The sequence below is a fragment of the Oncorhynchus masou genome, chromosome 1, assembly GCF_036934945.1.
Source record: "Oncorhynchus masou masou isolate Uvic2021 chromosome 1, UVic_Omas_1.1, whole genome shotgun sequence".
Classification (NCBI taxonomy): Eukaryota; Metazoa; Chordata; class Actinopteri; order Salmoniformes; family Salmonidae; genus Oncorhynchus; species Oncorhynchus masou.
Window position 1 is genome coordinate 24,780,625 of NC_088212.1, and position 16,649 is coordinate 24,797,273.

General features: G+C 46.0%; 1 protein-coding gene across 1 annotated transcript in view; it reads right to left on the reverse strand.

Moving 5' to 3' along the window:
* The window catches only part of LOC135539990 (stalled ribosome sensor GCN1-like), a 30,592-nt gene that overhangs the window by 9,465 nt on the left and 4,478 nt on the right, over nt 1–16,649 (reverse strand). Inside the window, exons 18-42 of the mRNA XM_064966280.1 lie at nt 16,490–16,649; nt 16,096–16,285; nt 15,424–15,548; nt 15,053–15,231; nt 14,818–14,911; nt 9,763–9,876; nt 9,449–9,647; nt 8,962–9,114; nt 7,408–7,589; nt 6,384–6,464; nt 6,123–6,266; nt 5,919–6,043; nt 5,164–5,353; nt 3,987–4,057; nt 3,698–3,863; nt 3,363–3,557; nt 2,985–3,231; nt 2,753–2,874; nt 2,474–2,588; nt 2,101–2,280; nt 1,183–1,403; nt 992–1,060; nt 564–899; nt 325–467; nt 78–195 (exon numbers count right to left, since the gene is read on the reverse strand). Of these exons, the coding sequence (XP_064822352.1) occupies nt 78–195; nt 325–467; nt 564–899; nt 992–1,060; nt 1,183–1,403; nt 2,101–2,280; nt 2,474–2,588; nt 2,753–2,874; nt 2,985–3,231; nt 3,363–3,557; nt 3,698–3,863; nt 3,987–4,057; nt 5,164–5,353; nt 5,919–6,043; nt 6,123–6,266; nt 6,384–6,464; nt 7,408–7,589; nt 8,962–9,114; nt 9,449–9,647; nt 9,763–9,876; nt 14,818–14,911; nt 15,053–15,231; nt 15,424–15,548; nt 16,096–16,285; nt 16,490–16,649 (3,919 nt within the window). The remainder of the gene's footprint in view (nt 1–77; nt 196–324; nt 468–563; nt 900–991; nt 1,061–1,182; nt 1,404–2,100; nt 2,281–2,473; nt 2,589–2,752; nt 2,875–2,984; nt 3,232–3,362; nt 3,558–3,697; nt 3,864–3,986; nt 4,058–5,163; nt 5,354–5,918; nt 6,044–6,122; nt 6,267–6,383; nt 6,465–7,407; nt 7,590–8,961; nt 9,115–9,448; nt 9,648–9,762; nt 9,877–14,817; nt 14,912–15,052; nt 15,232–15,423; nt 15,549–16,095; nt 16,286–16,489) is intronic.

The following is a 16,649-nucleotide window of genomic DNA, read 5'->3' on the forward strand; positions in this document are numbered from 1 at the left end:
TCAGCACCAACACCACATACAAACCACTTTATAATCAACCATCTATACAGTACAATCATGCATATTTGTCAGAATACCTTGTTGGACTGCGCTGTGCCAAAGTTGTCGTCCTCTGAGGCGGTCTCTGTGGTCATCTTCCCTGTGACTCCAGAGATGTGGAACAGTAGGTCTCCCAGCAGCTGCACGGAGCTAAACCTGTGAACCAGAGACAACATGGAGGCTCACTTACATTACTATCATTGCCAGGTAAACCCCTTACATACGGACATAAAATGTATAGTGTGTGTGTGTGTGTGTGTGTATGTATATTTATATATGCCTGACCTAATCCTCCAGAGGTCGTCAAACAGGCCCTGTTCCAGTTCAGGCAGCAGCAGGGCGATGGCCGTCTCAGCGTACATGCTGATGATGCGCTGGCCGGCACGCAGGGCAGTGTCTCTCACATACTCGTTCTCATCTGCCAGAGCCTGTAATACCAAGGAGAGAGGGAGAGACTGGTGAGAAGTGTTCACAACCAGAGAGAGAGATTGGAGAGATGGTAGTGATTGTTGAGTGCTCCCTACCTTGAGGATGCAGGGGATGATGGGGCCAACGTAGGGGGTGAACCTGTCCCCGAAGGTGAGGGGCAGGTAGATAAACATCATGATGTAACCGTCGCGGACGTGGGACGCGATGTCCACCTTGCTGGCCGTCTGCACCACGTCTGGCATCAGCTTATCCAGCTTCTCCACGCCCAGCCCAGCCATCACTTCAGCCAGACCTTGGGCAGCTCCAGAGCGGTCCACAGAGCTCTGCTCAGATGCCAGGGTCTCCATGAGCCAGGGCATCAGGTCATCAAAGCACGACTCACCCATGCCTTTCACCATGGCACCCAGGGCCTTGGCTGACACTGTACGCACCTGAGAGGAGAGGAGGACAGAGAGAGAGTTATCATCAGTTAACCAAACCCCTTAACGGGTTTGTTGTTGAACTGTTAGGCAGAGGTACATACCTCAGGCACAGGGTCCAGCAGAGAGGCTTTGAGTCCAGGAATGACACTGGGCAGGTATGGGGACAGGTCCTGCAACACAAAGAGACAAACACATTGTGTCAACCATTAGAAACACGTACATTATAAACAGAGCATTTTGAGAAGATGAATTGTAGTACAATGCAACTCAATATCCCAGGGCTGCTGCGTACCTTCTGATCAGTGAGGGAGTACATGTTGCCGATGATCTGAGCGGCCATCTTGCGAGTGTCCGTGGAGCGGTCCTGGAAGGCCCTCTGGACGATGGGCATAATGAGGGCCAGGGAGGGGGCGTCGATGAAGTGGACAAACTTGGTGTCCAGCAGCGTCTGCAGGCAGTTCTGGGTCTTACGGGAGGGGTCAGTGAGGGCGTCCAGCAGGATGGGGGTTATGGCTGAGAGGAGACCAGAACCACTGTTAGTAACTACCTTAAAATAACAATCGGTATCTGTATTCCCCCTACAGATGCATTGGTGGGAAAAGTACCATATTGTCATTCCTGAGTAAAAGTAAAGTTACTGTAATAGACAATTACTCAAGTGAGTCACCCAGTAAAAAACTACTTAGAGTAAAAGTATTTGGTTTTAAATATACGTATGTGTCAAAAGTAAATGTAATTGCTAAAATATAGTATCAAAATGTATAAATCATTTCAAATTCCTTATATTAAGCAAACCAGACGGCACAATTTTATTCTTTTTAAAACGTACTGATAGCCAGGGGCACTCCAACACTCACACATAATTTACAAATGAAGCGTGTTTAGTGTGTTCAGTGAGTCCGCAAGATCAGAGGCAGTCGGGATGTTCTCTTGATAAGTGTGTGAATTTGACAATTTTCCTGTCCTGCTAAGCATTCAAAATGTAACGAGTACTTTTGGATGTGAGGGAAAATGTATGTACATTATTTTCTTAAGGAATGTCGTGAAGTAAAAGTTGTCAAAAATATACATAGTAGAGTACAGATATCCAAAAAAAGTAGTATTTTGAAGTATTTTCACTTAATATCTTCCACACAACTGTACATTCTGCTTTAACTGATTTTTTCACATTTCTATAGCTAAATCTCAGAGTTGCGCATAGCCCTCCTACCCAGGATCTCAGGGTTGCGGATGACAGAGCCGATCTGTCGTAAGGCCTGTTGGCCGGCATTCTGCACTTTGACATGGGAGTCAGTCAGCACCTCGGTCAGCTTGGGCACAATGCTGGGCAGGCAGGAGGACAGCTGCTTAGGGGCACAGTATGCCATGGCACCCAGGAGCTCCACAGAACCTGGAGGAGGAGAGTAGAAGGATTAAGAAGAGAGAAAGATGAGATGAATGGGGAGCAGAGTAGGGGCCAAGGAAGGGAGGACAAGGATGTGGTTACCATCAGGTGATTGCTTAAAGGTTCAATCCTATCATTTGGGATAACATGGCACAGCTCTCTAAAAAAAAGGCCCATGATGCAGTGGGCGGAACCTCACCTGCTTTGGTCCTCCAGGACTCCTCCTCCAGAGCCACCAGCAGGGAGGGCAGCACCAGCTTCACCCCGTGGGCACTCAGGTTCCTCATCACCGCCTTGGCACAGTCATCTGCCGCCTGGGAAAGGGCAAGGACGTTAGATAGAGCGGAATGCACAACAAAACGTGTGAGTGAATGTGAGAACTATTAGGTGGAAAAATAGTGTTGAATGAGAAGTGTGAGAGAAAACAGGAGAGAAAGTAGGTGGGATTGAAATGAGAAGCTGTTAATGTTAACTGTACCTCTCGGACGTACTGGTTCCCATCCCCGAAGCAGAGCAGGAGGTGGGGCAGCACGTGGACCACATAGGGCTCAAACAGCTTCCCCAGCATGTTGCACAGCATCTCAAAGGCAAACAGGGCACCTGGAGAAGAAAGAGAGAGAGAAGTGTTAAAAATCGCAGGTACAGATAGCAGGGAACAAAGTTAACCATAGAGACCAGCAAGGTTAAGAAACTGGCGAGGAGTCACTGACCCTCTCTGCGTCTGAAGTTCTTCTTGTCCTGGATGGCGTCGGTCAGGGTGCTCATGATGTCCTGCTGTTTGAGGGCCAGGATTCCCAGGCCTTTGACCAGGCCGGCCAGGCCGTAGGCCGCGCCCTTCCTCTCAGCGTACTTGTCACTTTCCAACAGCAGCTGCAGCAGCTTCCGCACCATCCCCCCAGCATCCTCCCGGATGGCAGGTACCAGAGGGGGCAGGCAGCTAGCCACAGACTCCTGGACCTGAGAGAGGAAAGAGACAAACAAGGAAACAATTACAATAAGCAGGCATTTGATTGTAAAGGTCAATGCAAATAGGTTCTAGAAATCAAGATGAAACCTATAGCGAATAATGTGAGGGATTGTTCCAGTACCTGCTGTGAGGGTGTGGAGAGTGCTGTAATGAGCTTGGCCACAATGGGTTTGACCTTGGGGTCACTCTTTTCCAGATGTTTGGCCAGAGAGCCCATTAGGATGACCACACTCTGGCGGACTGAGTCGTAGCTGGCGTCCTGGGGGGCATCCTTCAGAAACTCCTCGAACACGGGGAGCAGGGAGCTCACATTGTCCTGGAACACAACAACACACTGCTCAGAAAGAAAAGGGATATACTGTATTGAGTTGGTAGGAGTCAATTGAGAGAGGAGCAGTTGCATTGGGTGCCAGGAGAAGGGTGTGTTTGTCTAGAGTATTTAAAGAGTGTTGGTACCTTTCCGTGTGTGTTGAGGGCAGAGAGGGCAGCATCCAGCATGCAGCGCCGCACCTCAGGGTGACGGTCATTCAGGGCGTCAGGAACAAAGAACAGGAAGAGAGGAGTGACCTGGGGCTCTTCCAGATACTGACACAGCTTGTTCAGAGCCAGGGCGATGCCACACCTGCAGACACCAACATACCCTTAGACACTATGCACAAGGTGGTGCCACTTAAACCATCACCCAGTGCTATAGACTGGAATAAGAGTTGTATCGACATTGTTGAGTGGCAGAGCGTTCGCTTACCTGGCTTCCCACTGGTCAGGTGGTTGTTCAGAGATGACTCGTCCTAAAGCATCCAGGATAGGAGGAGGTCTCTGGAAAAACACAACAGTTTCACATTAACCATGGTTCTACACTACATGACCAAAAGTATGTGGACACCTGCTCATCCAACATCTCATTCCAAAATCATGGGTATTAATATGTAGTTGGTCCCCCTTTGCTGCTATAAAAGCCTCCACTCTTATGAGAAGGCTTTCCACTAGATGTTGGAACAATCAGCGTTCCAATTCACCCTAAAGGTGTTCGATGGGGTTGAGGTCAGGGCTCTGTGCAGGCCAGTCAAGTTCTTCCACACCGATCTCGAAAAAACAGTTCTGTATGTATCTCGCTTTGTGCACTGGGGCATTGTCATGTTGAAACAAGAAAGGGCCTTCCCCAAACTATTGCCACATTTGGAAGTACAGAATCATCTATAATGTCATTGTATGCTGTAGCGTTAAGATTTCCCTTCACTGGAACTAAGGAGCCCAAACCATGACAAACAGTCCCAGACCATTATTCCTCCTCTACCAAACTGTAGTTGGCACTATGCATTCGGGCAAGTAGCGTTCTTCTGGCATCCGCCAAACCCAGATTCATCCGTCGGACTGCCAGATGGTGACGTGTGATTCATTACTCCAGACAACGTTTTCCATTGCTCCAGAGTCCAATGGCGGAGAGCTTTACACCACTACAGCCGACGCTGGGCATTGTGTATGGTTAACTTAGGCTTTTAGTGTTGAATTGGCTTCCAGAGGCAGTTTGGAACTCGGTAGTGAGTGTTGCAATCGAGAACAGATGATTTTACGAGCTTCAGCGGTACTGTTCTATGAGCATGTGTGGCCTACCACTTCGTGACTGAGCCGTTTCCACTTCACCATAACAGCACTTAGTTGGCCAGGGAAACTCTAGCAGGGCAGACATTTTTAGAACTGACTTGTTGCACCATCCTATGACGGTGCCATGTGTTTGTCTATGGAGATTGCATGGCTCTGTGCTCAACTTAATACCCGTCAACAACGGGTGTGGCTGAAATAGCCGAATCCACAAATTTGAAAGGGTGTCCACATACTTTTATAGTGTATCTTACAACACACCACTCCTGATACCTGACTATTCCTGAGCTGTGATAGGAGGGCCGTGGGTGAGGGAGACTCACGTAGAGTTTCTGGTGGTAGAGCTCATTGAGCTGGCCCAGGACAGCGGGGGACTGGTCGCGGTACTCGCTGATGGCACTGGACAGAGCCTCGGCCCCGGCAGTACGCACAGCCTCCTCATGGTGGGTCACATCTCCGATGAGCAGAGAGCACAGCTCAGGGACCAGCTCCAGACACAGAGCCTGCCACAGCCTGGGGGAAAGAAGGGGAGCAGAGAGGTATGGTCAGGGACCAGCTCCAGACACAGAGCCTGCCACAACCTGGGGGAGAGAAGGGGAGCAGAGTGGTATGGTCAGGGACCAGCTCCAGACACAGAGCCTGCCACAACCTGGGGGAGAGAAGGGGAGCAGAGTGGTATGGTCAGGGACCAGCTCTAGACACAGAACCTGCCACAGCCTGGGGGAGAGAAGGGGAGCAGAGAGGTATGGTCAGGGACCAGCTCCAGACACAGAGCCTGCCACAGCCTGGGGGAGAGAAGGGGAGCAAAGTGGTATGGTCAGGGACCAGCTCCAGACACAGAGCCTGCCACAGCCTGGGGGAGAGAAGGGGAGCAGAGAGGTATGGTCAGGGACCAGCTCCAGACACAGAGCCTGCCACAGCCTGGGGGAGAGAAGGGGAGCAGAGTGGTATGGTCAGTCACAGCAGCTACGCTACATGAGGGGAGACGCACTACTTCTCGAAAGCAAAGTCATTTGAAGACGGGAGCTATATTCAACTAGCTAAGTATTACACAGAGGAGACCATGTTAGATACTCACTTCTCAGCCAGGGTCCTGCCCTCCTCCTCCACATCAAACCTGGACACCCACAGCCTGCGGAGAACACGCAGACCATTGGCATCTGTACTTTCTGTAGGCAGAGCCATCTCCATTTCCAACAGGCCCTGGACAGAAAGAGAGGTGGGACATTAACACACATCCAAAGACCCACACACAGTACACACACACACACTATTTCCTCACCCTGAGGGCAGCGTCTCTGACAGAGAAGCAGGGGGAGAGCAAAGCCTCCAGCAGGACGTCTATCTCATCCTGCTCAGCCAAAGCACAGCCCTTCTCTCCTCCTCCACTGGCACACACTGCTGTCAGACACTGGGACGCCAGCACCTGAAACACACACAATTACAGATCTACACTCAAACACACTGTATAAACGTATGTGAGAGCTCTACTGGTTAGTATTTGCCTGTAATTGTGGTAGAAGCATGGTGTTGGAGTGTGTACCTGCAGCCTGGGTGCTGCAGTGGAGATGACTCTGGTCAGGAGAAGCAGCATACTGAAACGAGGTAGCAGCTCAGGACCATTCTGAGAAACAAAACAGAGAGACAAGTCATACAAACATAAGCCCCTTGTCCATGATGGCCAGCCATTAATAGAGTGGAGAGTACAGGAAGAGAAAAGTATTATACGTTGGTAGGAGTATTATACGTTGGTAGGAGTATTATACGTTGGTAGGAGTATTATACGTTGGTAGGAGTATTATACGTTGGTAGGAGTATTATACGTTGGTAGGAGTATTATACGCTGGTAGGAGTATTATACGCTGGTAGGAGTATTATACGCTGGTAGGAGTATTATACGCTGGTAGGAGTATTATACGCTGGTAGGAGTATTATACGTTGGTAGGAGTATTATACGTTGGTAGGAGTATTATACGTTGGTAGGAGTATTATACGTTGGTAGGAGTATTATACGCTGGTAGGAGTATTATACGTTGGTAGGAGTATTATACGCTGGTAGGAGTATTATACGTTGGTAGGAGTATTATACGTTGGTAGGAGTATTATACGTTGGTAGGAGTATTATACGTATTTGGTAGGAGTATTATACGTTGATAGGAGTATTATACGTTGGTAGGAGTATTATACGCTGGTAGGAGTATTATACGCTGGTAGGAGTATTATACGCTGGTAGGAGTATTATACGCTGGTAGGAGTATTATACGTTGGTAGGAGTATTATACGTTGGTAGGAGTATTATACGTTGGTAGAGTATTATACGTTATATACATTGGAGTATTATACGTTGATAGGGAGTATTATACGTTGGTAGGAGTATTATACGCTGGTAGGAGTATTATACGTTGGTAGGAGTATTATACGTTGGTAGGAGTATTATACGTTGGTAGGAGTATTATACGCTGGTAGGAGTATTATACGTTGGTAGGAGTATTATACGTTGGTAGGAGTATGCCTCAGACAAAGGGATGTGACAACACACTGAGACAATAAACTTGATCAACTCTTACCTCATCGATGAGTATGTCTGTGGTGTCAACCTCAGCGCGAAGTTGAGCGTGCACATTGATGACCTGCAAGGCACGGACCTGCATGCTCTCCGTCTCCTCAGTGCTGCCTGAGGAGTCCCTGAGCACGGTGTTGAGCAAGGGGAAACAGAAGGAGAAGGCTGGGGCAGACAGTGGAGCCATGTCTGAAACAACATGATGAGAGCATTAGGCCACCAGCAGGTATAATCTCAATGATGTTGATGTCGTTGATGTGTGTCTGTATTGTGTCCGTGTTTCTTCACCAGCCTTGCCCTCTCTCTGTGTGTGTGCTCACCACCAGCCTTGCCCTCTTTCTGCGCGTTCACCACCAGCCTTGCCCTCTCTCTGCGCGCTCACCACCAGCCTTGCCCTCTCTCTGTGTGTGTGTGTGTATGTTTTCACACCACCAGCCTTGCCCTCTCTGTGTGTGTGTGTGTATGTTTTGACACCGCCAGCCTTGCCCTCTCTGTGTGTGTATATGTTTTGACACCGTCAGCCTTGCCCTCTCTGTGTGTGTGTGTGTATGTTTTCACACCACCAGCCTTGCCCCTCTGTGTGTGTGTATGTATTCACACCGCCAGCCTTTTTCACACCACCAGCCTTGCCCTCTCTGTGTGTGTGTGTATGTTTTCACACCACCAGCCTTGCCCTCTCTGTGTGTGTGTGTGTTTTCACACCGCCAGCCTTGCCCTCTCTGTGTGTGTGTGTTTTGACACCGCCAGCCTTGCCCTCTCTGTGTGTGTTTTGACACCGCCAGCCTTGCCCTCTCTGTGTGTGTGTATGTTTTGACACCGTCAGCCTTGCCCTCTCTGTGTGTGTGTGTGTGTATGTTTTGACACCGCCAGCCTTGCCCCCCTCTGTGTGTGTGTGTGTATGTTTTGACACCGCCAGCCTTGCCCTCCTCTCTGTGTGTGTGTGTATGTTTTGACACCGCCAGCCTTGCCCTCTCTGTGTGTGTGTGTGTATGTTTTGACACCGCCAGCCTTGCCCTCTCTGTGTGTGTGTGTATGTTTTGACACCGCCAGCCTTGCCCTCTCTGTGTGTGTGTATGTTTTGACACCATCCACCTTGCCCTCTCTGTGTGTGTGTGTATGTTTTCACACCGCCAGCCTTGCCCCTCTCTGTGTGTGTGTGTGTATGTTTTCACACCGCCAGCCTTGCCCTCTCTGTCTGTGTGTGTATGTTTTCACACCGCCAGCCTTGCCCTCTCTGTCTGTGTGTGTATGTTTTCACACCGCCAGCCTTGCCCTCTCTGTGTGTGTGTGTATGTTTTCACACCACCAGCCTTGCCCTCTCTGTGTGTGTGTGTGTTTTCACACCACCAGCCTTGCCCTCTCTGTGTGTGTGTGTGTATATGTTTTCACACCACCAGCCTTGCCCTCTCTCTGTGTGTGTATATGTTTTCAAACCACCAGCCTTGCCCTCTATGTGTGTGTATGTTTTCACACCACCAGCCTTGCCCTCTCTATGTGCGTGTATGTTTTCACACCACCAGCCTTGCCCTCTCTCTGTGTGCGTGTGCGTGGGTGTGCTCACCACCAGCCTTGCCCTCTCTGTGTGGGACAGTGTGCATGTGCAGCAGCCCGACAGTGCGCTGGGTGGCTGTTTCTAGATCCTCCTGTCCCCAGGCCTCGTCCAGATCACACTCAGGTTTCATCAGGCGCAGTGTCACCCGGCCCACCAGCACAGCTGTGGAGAAGACCATGAGTAGAACATGCAGATGGTAAGAGGAAGTTTCATCACAGGAAGTAGAACGTTTTTCCCTCCACCTTATTTTTGTTCACTCCCATTTAAAGATCAGAGACAACTGGATAGGTACAAGAAATAACTCCACATAGTTTTCATGTAGGCTAGATGGAGTTTCCATGTTATTTTCTCCTATCTAGTCCTGTCAGATCTGTGAAGGTGTGTGAACAAGGACATATGAGGGAAGTGAGATGAAAGCTCTACTGAGTGTATTCGTTTATGCTTTGGATAAAAGTGTCTACAAAATGGAATATATTACACCATATATTATATGTACCCAGGTAGTGCAACTCAGTGGGCATGAGGCAGGCTCCTATGTCGAGGAAGGCCTGCTGCAGGCGTGGGGCGGCCAGAGGGGAGTGGAGGAGGGGAAGTAGGACCTGGAGGACCCCTGGGAGCTGCCAGGAGATCTGGGGAGGCTTCTGGATCAACATTGCCTCCAGCAGACCCACCGCACACTGCAGCTCCATGTCCAACTGACAACCACAACAGTCGATCGATCAAACAACAGGAACATTATGTCAATGTCTAGAGTTTAATGTTTGAGAAACTGGATAAGTGTGAAAAATGTCACAAAGTGTCTGGCCGTACCCCTTGTAGTCTCTTGCGAATGGAGGACTCTTTCTCCAGCTGGGCTTGCATCATCTCCTTTTGTTTGCTGGTCAGCTGCAACTCGTCTTTGATGCCTTTCTTCTTCTTGATCTCCTAAAACGGACAGAAATCACCGTGTTCATTTCATGATAACTTTACTTTCTTCAATTAAGGATGGTTCAATCATAATTCAACTTAGACCTATTATACTGAACAAAAATACAAAACATGTAAAGTGTTGGTCCCATGTTTCATGAGCTGTAATAAATAATCCCAGAAATGTTCCATAAGCGCCAAAAGTTGATTTCTCTTGATTTTTGTCCACAACTTTGTTTACATCCCTGTTAGTGAGCATTTCTATCTTTGCCAAGATAATCCATCCACTTGACAGGTGTAGCATATCAAGCAGCAGATTAAACAGCATGATCATTACACAGGTGTACCTTGTGCTGGAGACAATATCTCAGCCACTCTAAAATGTGCAGTTGTGTCACAAAACACAATGGCACAGATGTCTCAAGTTGAGGGATTGTGCTATTGACATGTTGTTCGCAGGAATGTCCACCAGTGCTGTTGCCAGAGAATTAGCAGTACAGCCAACTGGCCTGACAACCACAGACCACGTCTAGGACCTCCACATCCGGCTTCTTCAGCTGCGGGATCGTCAGACCAAGAATCTCTGCACAACCCAAGAATCTCTGCACAAACTGTCAGAAACCATTTCTGGGAAGCTCATCTGCATGCTCGTTGTCCTCAACTGTTCTGCGTTATAACCGATTTCAGTGGGAAAATTCTCACTTTCGATGACCGCTGGTACGCTGGAAAAGTGTGCTTTTCACGGATGAATCCCGGTTTCAACTGTACCGAGCCAATGGCAGACAGTGTGTATTGCATCATGTGGGCGAGCTGTTTGCCAATGTCAACGTTGTGAACAGAGTGCACCATTCTTGGCGGTGGGGTTTTGGTATGAGCAGGGATAAGCTACGGACAATGAACACAACTGCATACTCACCAGACATGTCACTCATTAAGCATGTTTGGAATGCACTGTATAAACATGTACAGCAATGTGTGCTAGTTCCCGCCAATATCCAACAACTTCGCACAACCACTGGAGAGGAGTGGCACAACATGCCACAATCAACAGCCAGATCAACAAGCGAAGGAGATGTGTCACGCTGCAAGACGCAAATGGTGGTCACACCAGATACTGGCTGGTTTTGGGATCCACGCCCAACCATTTTTTTTAAAGGGTTCTATGATTAACAGATGCATATCTGTATTCCCATTCATGACAAATCCATAGATAACCGCCTAATGAATTTATTTCAACTGACTGATTTCTTTATATAAACTGTAACTCTGTAACATGTTGTGTTTATATTTTTGTTCAGTTTACATTCTCTGATAACAGGATCATCAAACAGTACCAATATGCTCCTGCATCTATTAGCCCATACACAGTACTCATACCCCTCGACTTATTTCACTTTGTTGTGTTAGACGGAATTCAAAATGGACAAAAAAAAAAAAAAAATCTCAACCATCTACACATAATACCTCAATGACAAAGTGAAACATGTTTTTAGATATTTTTTTGCAAATGTATTGAAAATGAACGTATTCACAGCACTGAGGAGATTACAGCTGTGAGTGTTTCTAGGTAAGTCTCTAAGCAACATTTGCCCATTTTTCTTGTCAAAATGTTTCATGCTCTGTCAAATTGATTGTTGGTCATTGCTAGACTACCATGTTCAGGTCTTGCCATAGATTATCCAAGTAGCTTGAGTGAGTGAGTTTACACGGTGCACATTAATCAACGTTTCAGTAAAAGTGCCGGTTTTAGCCAGTCAGCTAATTTTCAACCACAGTCCATGGGCAGGTTATTAAAAACAATTACAATATAAACAATCATTGAGCAGTGAGCACACACAGAGCAACAAGTCAAAAATTCATTGTCTTCTTGGTAAGCAACTCCAGTGTAGATTTGGCCTTGTGTTTTAGGTTACTGTCCTGCTTAAAGGTGAATTCATCTCCCAGTGTCTGGTGGAAAGCAGACTGAACCGGGTTTCCTCTAGGATTTTGCCTGTGCTGAGCTCCATCCCATTTATTTTTTATCCTGAAAAACTCAATCGTTAACAATTACAAGCATATCCATAACATGATGCAGCCACCACTATGCTTGAAAATATGGAGAGTGGTACTCAATGTGTAGAATTGGATTTGCCCCAAACATCACACTTTGTATTTAGGACAAAAAGTGAATTGCTTTGCCACATTTTTTGCAGTTTTACATTAGTGCCTTTGGATGCATGTTTTGCTGTGGTGTAAAGTACTTAAGTAGAAATACTTTAAAGTACTACTTAAGTCATTTTTTTCAGTATCTGTATTGTACTTTATTTATATTTGACAACTTTCACTTGACGACATTCCTAAAGAAAATAACATATTTACTCCATACATTTTCCCTGACACCCAAAAGTACATTACATTTTGAATGTCTTGCAGGACGGGAAAATTGTCAAAACCATGCTCTTATCAAGAGAATATCCCTGGTCATCCCTATTGCCTCCGATCTGGCAGACTTAATTTAAACCTTATTTTACCATGTAAGTTGACTGGGAACACATTCTCATTTACAGCAACGACCTGGGAAATAGATACAATGAGCCAATTGGAAGCTGGGGATGATTACATGACCGTGATGGTGAGGGCCAGATTGGGAATTTAGCCATGACACCAGGGTTAACATCCCTACTCTTACGATAAGTGCCATGGGATCTTTCAGTGACCACAGAGTCAGGACACCCATTTAACGTCCCAAAACAAGAAAATGGTGCCGTCTTGTTTGCTTAATATAAGCCATTTGAAATTATTCACACATTAAATATTATGTATATTATTACAATTACATTTACTTTTGATACTTAAGTATATTTAAAACTTTTACTCAAGAAGTATTTTAATTTTCTATTAAGGCATCTTTAACTGAAGTATGACAATTGTTTTTTGTCAACCACTGACGTTTTGGAATATTTTTATTCTGTACAGGATTTACTTTTACTGTCTCAATCAGGTTAGTATTGTGGAGTAACTACAATGTTGTTGATCTATCTTCAGTCCTATCACAGCCATTAAACTCTAACCCAGTCAACCGGTCAATCTTCAAGGCATTCCTAGTCAATCATCAAATATTTCTGTAGAAAGCCAACGAGAGGCTTCCTTTAAAAAAAATTGTGTTGAGCTGTTGCCGGTAGGTGCACTTGATTCTAAAGTCCTGCACACCGGCATATCTGTAACTAAATCTAGAGCACCTACTGTGCTGCCCAATCGGATAGCTCAAATCACTGTGGCTACAGAGCTTCCATGACCCTGGCCACAGCCAAGTTTAATAGGCTACTAGCCTACGCAAGATTTAATAACTATTAAAACCATGACCACAATGAGACTATCAACGGATACAGCAAAGAGCTGCTGTTTTTACGAATGAGTTATTACTATTAACACTATTACAAAACACACTTCTCCGTATTTCCGCTTGGGATGCAGCTGCAATGAATGAGTAGCCAAGTATCGACAGCCCTGCGTTTTATTATTATTAGCAGCTCGCTGTGTCTATGTTAATATTAAGGAATATTTAACTTTCTCTGATCATAGGAACAACATGAATTTGTGCATGAGGCAGATGCGGTGCGACTCGAGTTTCGCCATCAGGTGGAAGACGGTGTCACCTCTCTCTGATCAGTCTCACTGGAGGAAAGGAAGGAGAGAGCAGGGACTGTGAGAGGCGGCTGGGAAAAATAGTTTTGAACTGACATCCAACTTTGAGTTCCAAGTCGGAAACTTGGGTTATCTTTCTAGAGCTCCGACGTTTTGACCTGGAGATCACTGACGTCGTGATTTGACCTCGCTGACCATCAGATGCAGGTACCATCAGTCCAGTAAAATAAAAAATAAAAAATCCAATTCATGCTCAACTAGTGCTAAACCAACTGATCTATTTTGTTATCAAAGCTCGAGTTTTGAAATATAATATGGTCTGATTAACAATATTGGCAGGCCAATCATACATCTAATATGCTGTGATAATGTATTAGGCCTAGTGCCCCGACCTCATTCCTATTAAACTGTCTGTGTGAGGTTAATGTAAAATAATAAAATCTGAGCAGTAGATCTCAGCTTGCTTTTTAACTGTGAAAGTGATCTTGACTCAGAAATGGCTGGTCACCACTGCTCTAACCGTTTTAAATGTACCATTGGCATTGTGGTGAAATCCCTGAGCGGTTTCATTCCTCACTGGCTACGGAGTTAGGAAGTACGCTGGTATCTTTCTTGACCTTTGTGCTGTTGACTGTGCCCAATAATGTTTTGTGCTGCTACCATGTTGTTGTTATGTTGCTACCATGCTGTGTTGTCATGTGCTGCTGCCTTGCTATGTTGTTGTCTTAGGTCTCTCTTTATGTAGTGTTGTCTCGATGTGATGTGTGTTTTGTCCTATATTTATATTGTATTCATTATTATTTTTTAATCTCAGGCCCCCGTCCCTGCAGGAGGCCTTTTGCCTTTTTGGTAGGCCGTTATTGTAAATAAGAATGTGTTCTTAACTGACTTGCCTAGTTAAATAAAAGTGACATTTAAAAAATTGTAGTGACTGGGTATATTGATACACCATCCACAGTGTAATTAACTTAACCATACTCAAAGGGATATTTAATGTTTGCTTTTGTACTTATACCAATATGTTCCCTTCTTTGCGAAGCACTGAAAAATATCCCTGACCTTCGTGGTTGAATCTGTGTTTGAAATTCACTGCTCAACTGAGGGACATAATTCCACTTCGACATTATGGAGTATTGTGTGTAGGCCAGTGAGAAAAAAACACATCTAAATTCAATCCATTTTAAATTCAGGCTGTAACAACAAAATGTGGAAAAAGTCAAGGGGTGTGAATATTTTCTGAAGGCACTGTACAGTAATAAGGTAAGAGGTAGGAGCGCAACAGTTAACAAGCCTCTCTCCATCTAGTTTTTCAATCATTGCCCCCCATAGTCTCACCTCCTGCAGCTCTAGCTCTATGATCTGTTCCTTATACGAGTAGGCCTTGTTCTCCCTCTTCATGTTGCCCTTCTTTGTGCTCTCCTGCTGGGCACTGCACAGGACACGGGAGGAAGAGAATGAAATGTTGAAGCAAGCCTTTGAGTTTAACTAAGAAATCAACATAGCCAAGGTCTTTGAAACAATGATAAGCATTCTTGCCGACAGAACAGCTCTTACACTGTATGTGTCCTACCTCTGGATGATGCTCTTGTCATACAGCTCTCCCTCAGGGGTGAGCATGATGGCGTACTCCTCCCTGGTGACCTGCCGCAACGCAGGATTGGACAGCCACTGTGTCACATGCTCCATCACCCGTGGCAGCAGCTTGATGGGAGAGAGACCGGACAGGGCACCGACCGCATTCCTTATAGCCTGGTGAAACAAGAGGACGACCATCAGTCAGCCAATAAGAGTATATGACAAGTTAGACCATAGGCTTGTCTCATTTAATCACAGAGAGCAAATGTAGGCCTCAACCATCCATTGGCTGTGAGTGTAAGTATGTATGTGTATTGTATGTGTACATCTGATATAAGGATGTCAATATGTAAAATATGTTCCGACCTGATTGTCAGCGTTGGCCTGCAACAGCCGTGGCAGAATGTCATCCAGGTTCTTGTCTATGAACTCGTCGGCCTTGATGTTCATGCTGGACAGCAGATGCGGCCAGAAACCGGGTCGAGCTTCAACTGCATCATCGGAGAAGAGCCCGGGGGAAAGATGTCAGTACTAGTAGTGGGTTTATACTAGGGATGGGCATTTGAAATAATATCATCATTGTTCAGAAATCTAAATAATCAAAATTCAAAAAAAGAAAAGCTCTTTGATATTGAATCTTGACCAATCAGAACGACGCAAATGCACATGGCAAAGGTAAACAGGAGACATGCTGCTTTTCTCCAGTAGTTTAGCTAACAGCAACAATGAAAGAGAAGATTTTCGCCATGATAGAATTGATTGTTACAAAAAGATTCTACATAACATTTTAAAACACTTCAAGTGATAATACAAAACTAAAACATTAAATGTTATTAAGAGTGTTTTGCATTGATCTTTGTCAGGTGTGAAAACGTTAGGTGAGCGCATGTAACTGCTATTTGAAGTGGGAAAAATAGCATACTGATGTCAGGGCAGCCTGGAGGGTTAAATGTGCAGCAGTAGCTCAACACACAGTTATAAAAACTACATTCTAAAGTTAGTTTGTTTATTAAATTAATAATTTGTAAACGAACAGACCTATGGAGGGATGGTGGGTGACGACCAGGATCTCCATGGCAATCTTGTCTGCCTCGGCTGTGTCGTTCCACTGGCCGGCCACAGAGCACACCACAAACAGTGCCTCCAGCAACACGCGAGGGGGACTGTAGGCCTTTCCCACCTCAGACAACTCCCCTGACTCTGTCTGCAGCATCTCCTGAGGCAACACCTGGGGAAAGACAAAGACACAGTATATAGTCAATGACAAAGGGATAATGTATTCATTCATATTACACTACAAATACAATTAAAATATTTGTACTTAACACCCGAATTTAAAATCAGTCATTACTAGTTTATAGTACCACTGAGGTGAGACCTGCAACTACAAATCTATAAAAATTCTTAGTGCCTCCCAGTCAACTATTTGTACCTTGTGTTTGTTGATGACCACTCTTAGTTCTCCCAGAAGGCCGTGGGCCAGCCCGGAGCCGCCCAGGGAGGAGAGCAGCTTCTTCACGGTCTGCTGTGCCCGCTTCCGCACACGCCAACTACGAGATAGCAGCACCGCCACAGTGGCACGGTGGTACATC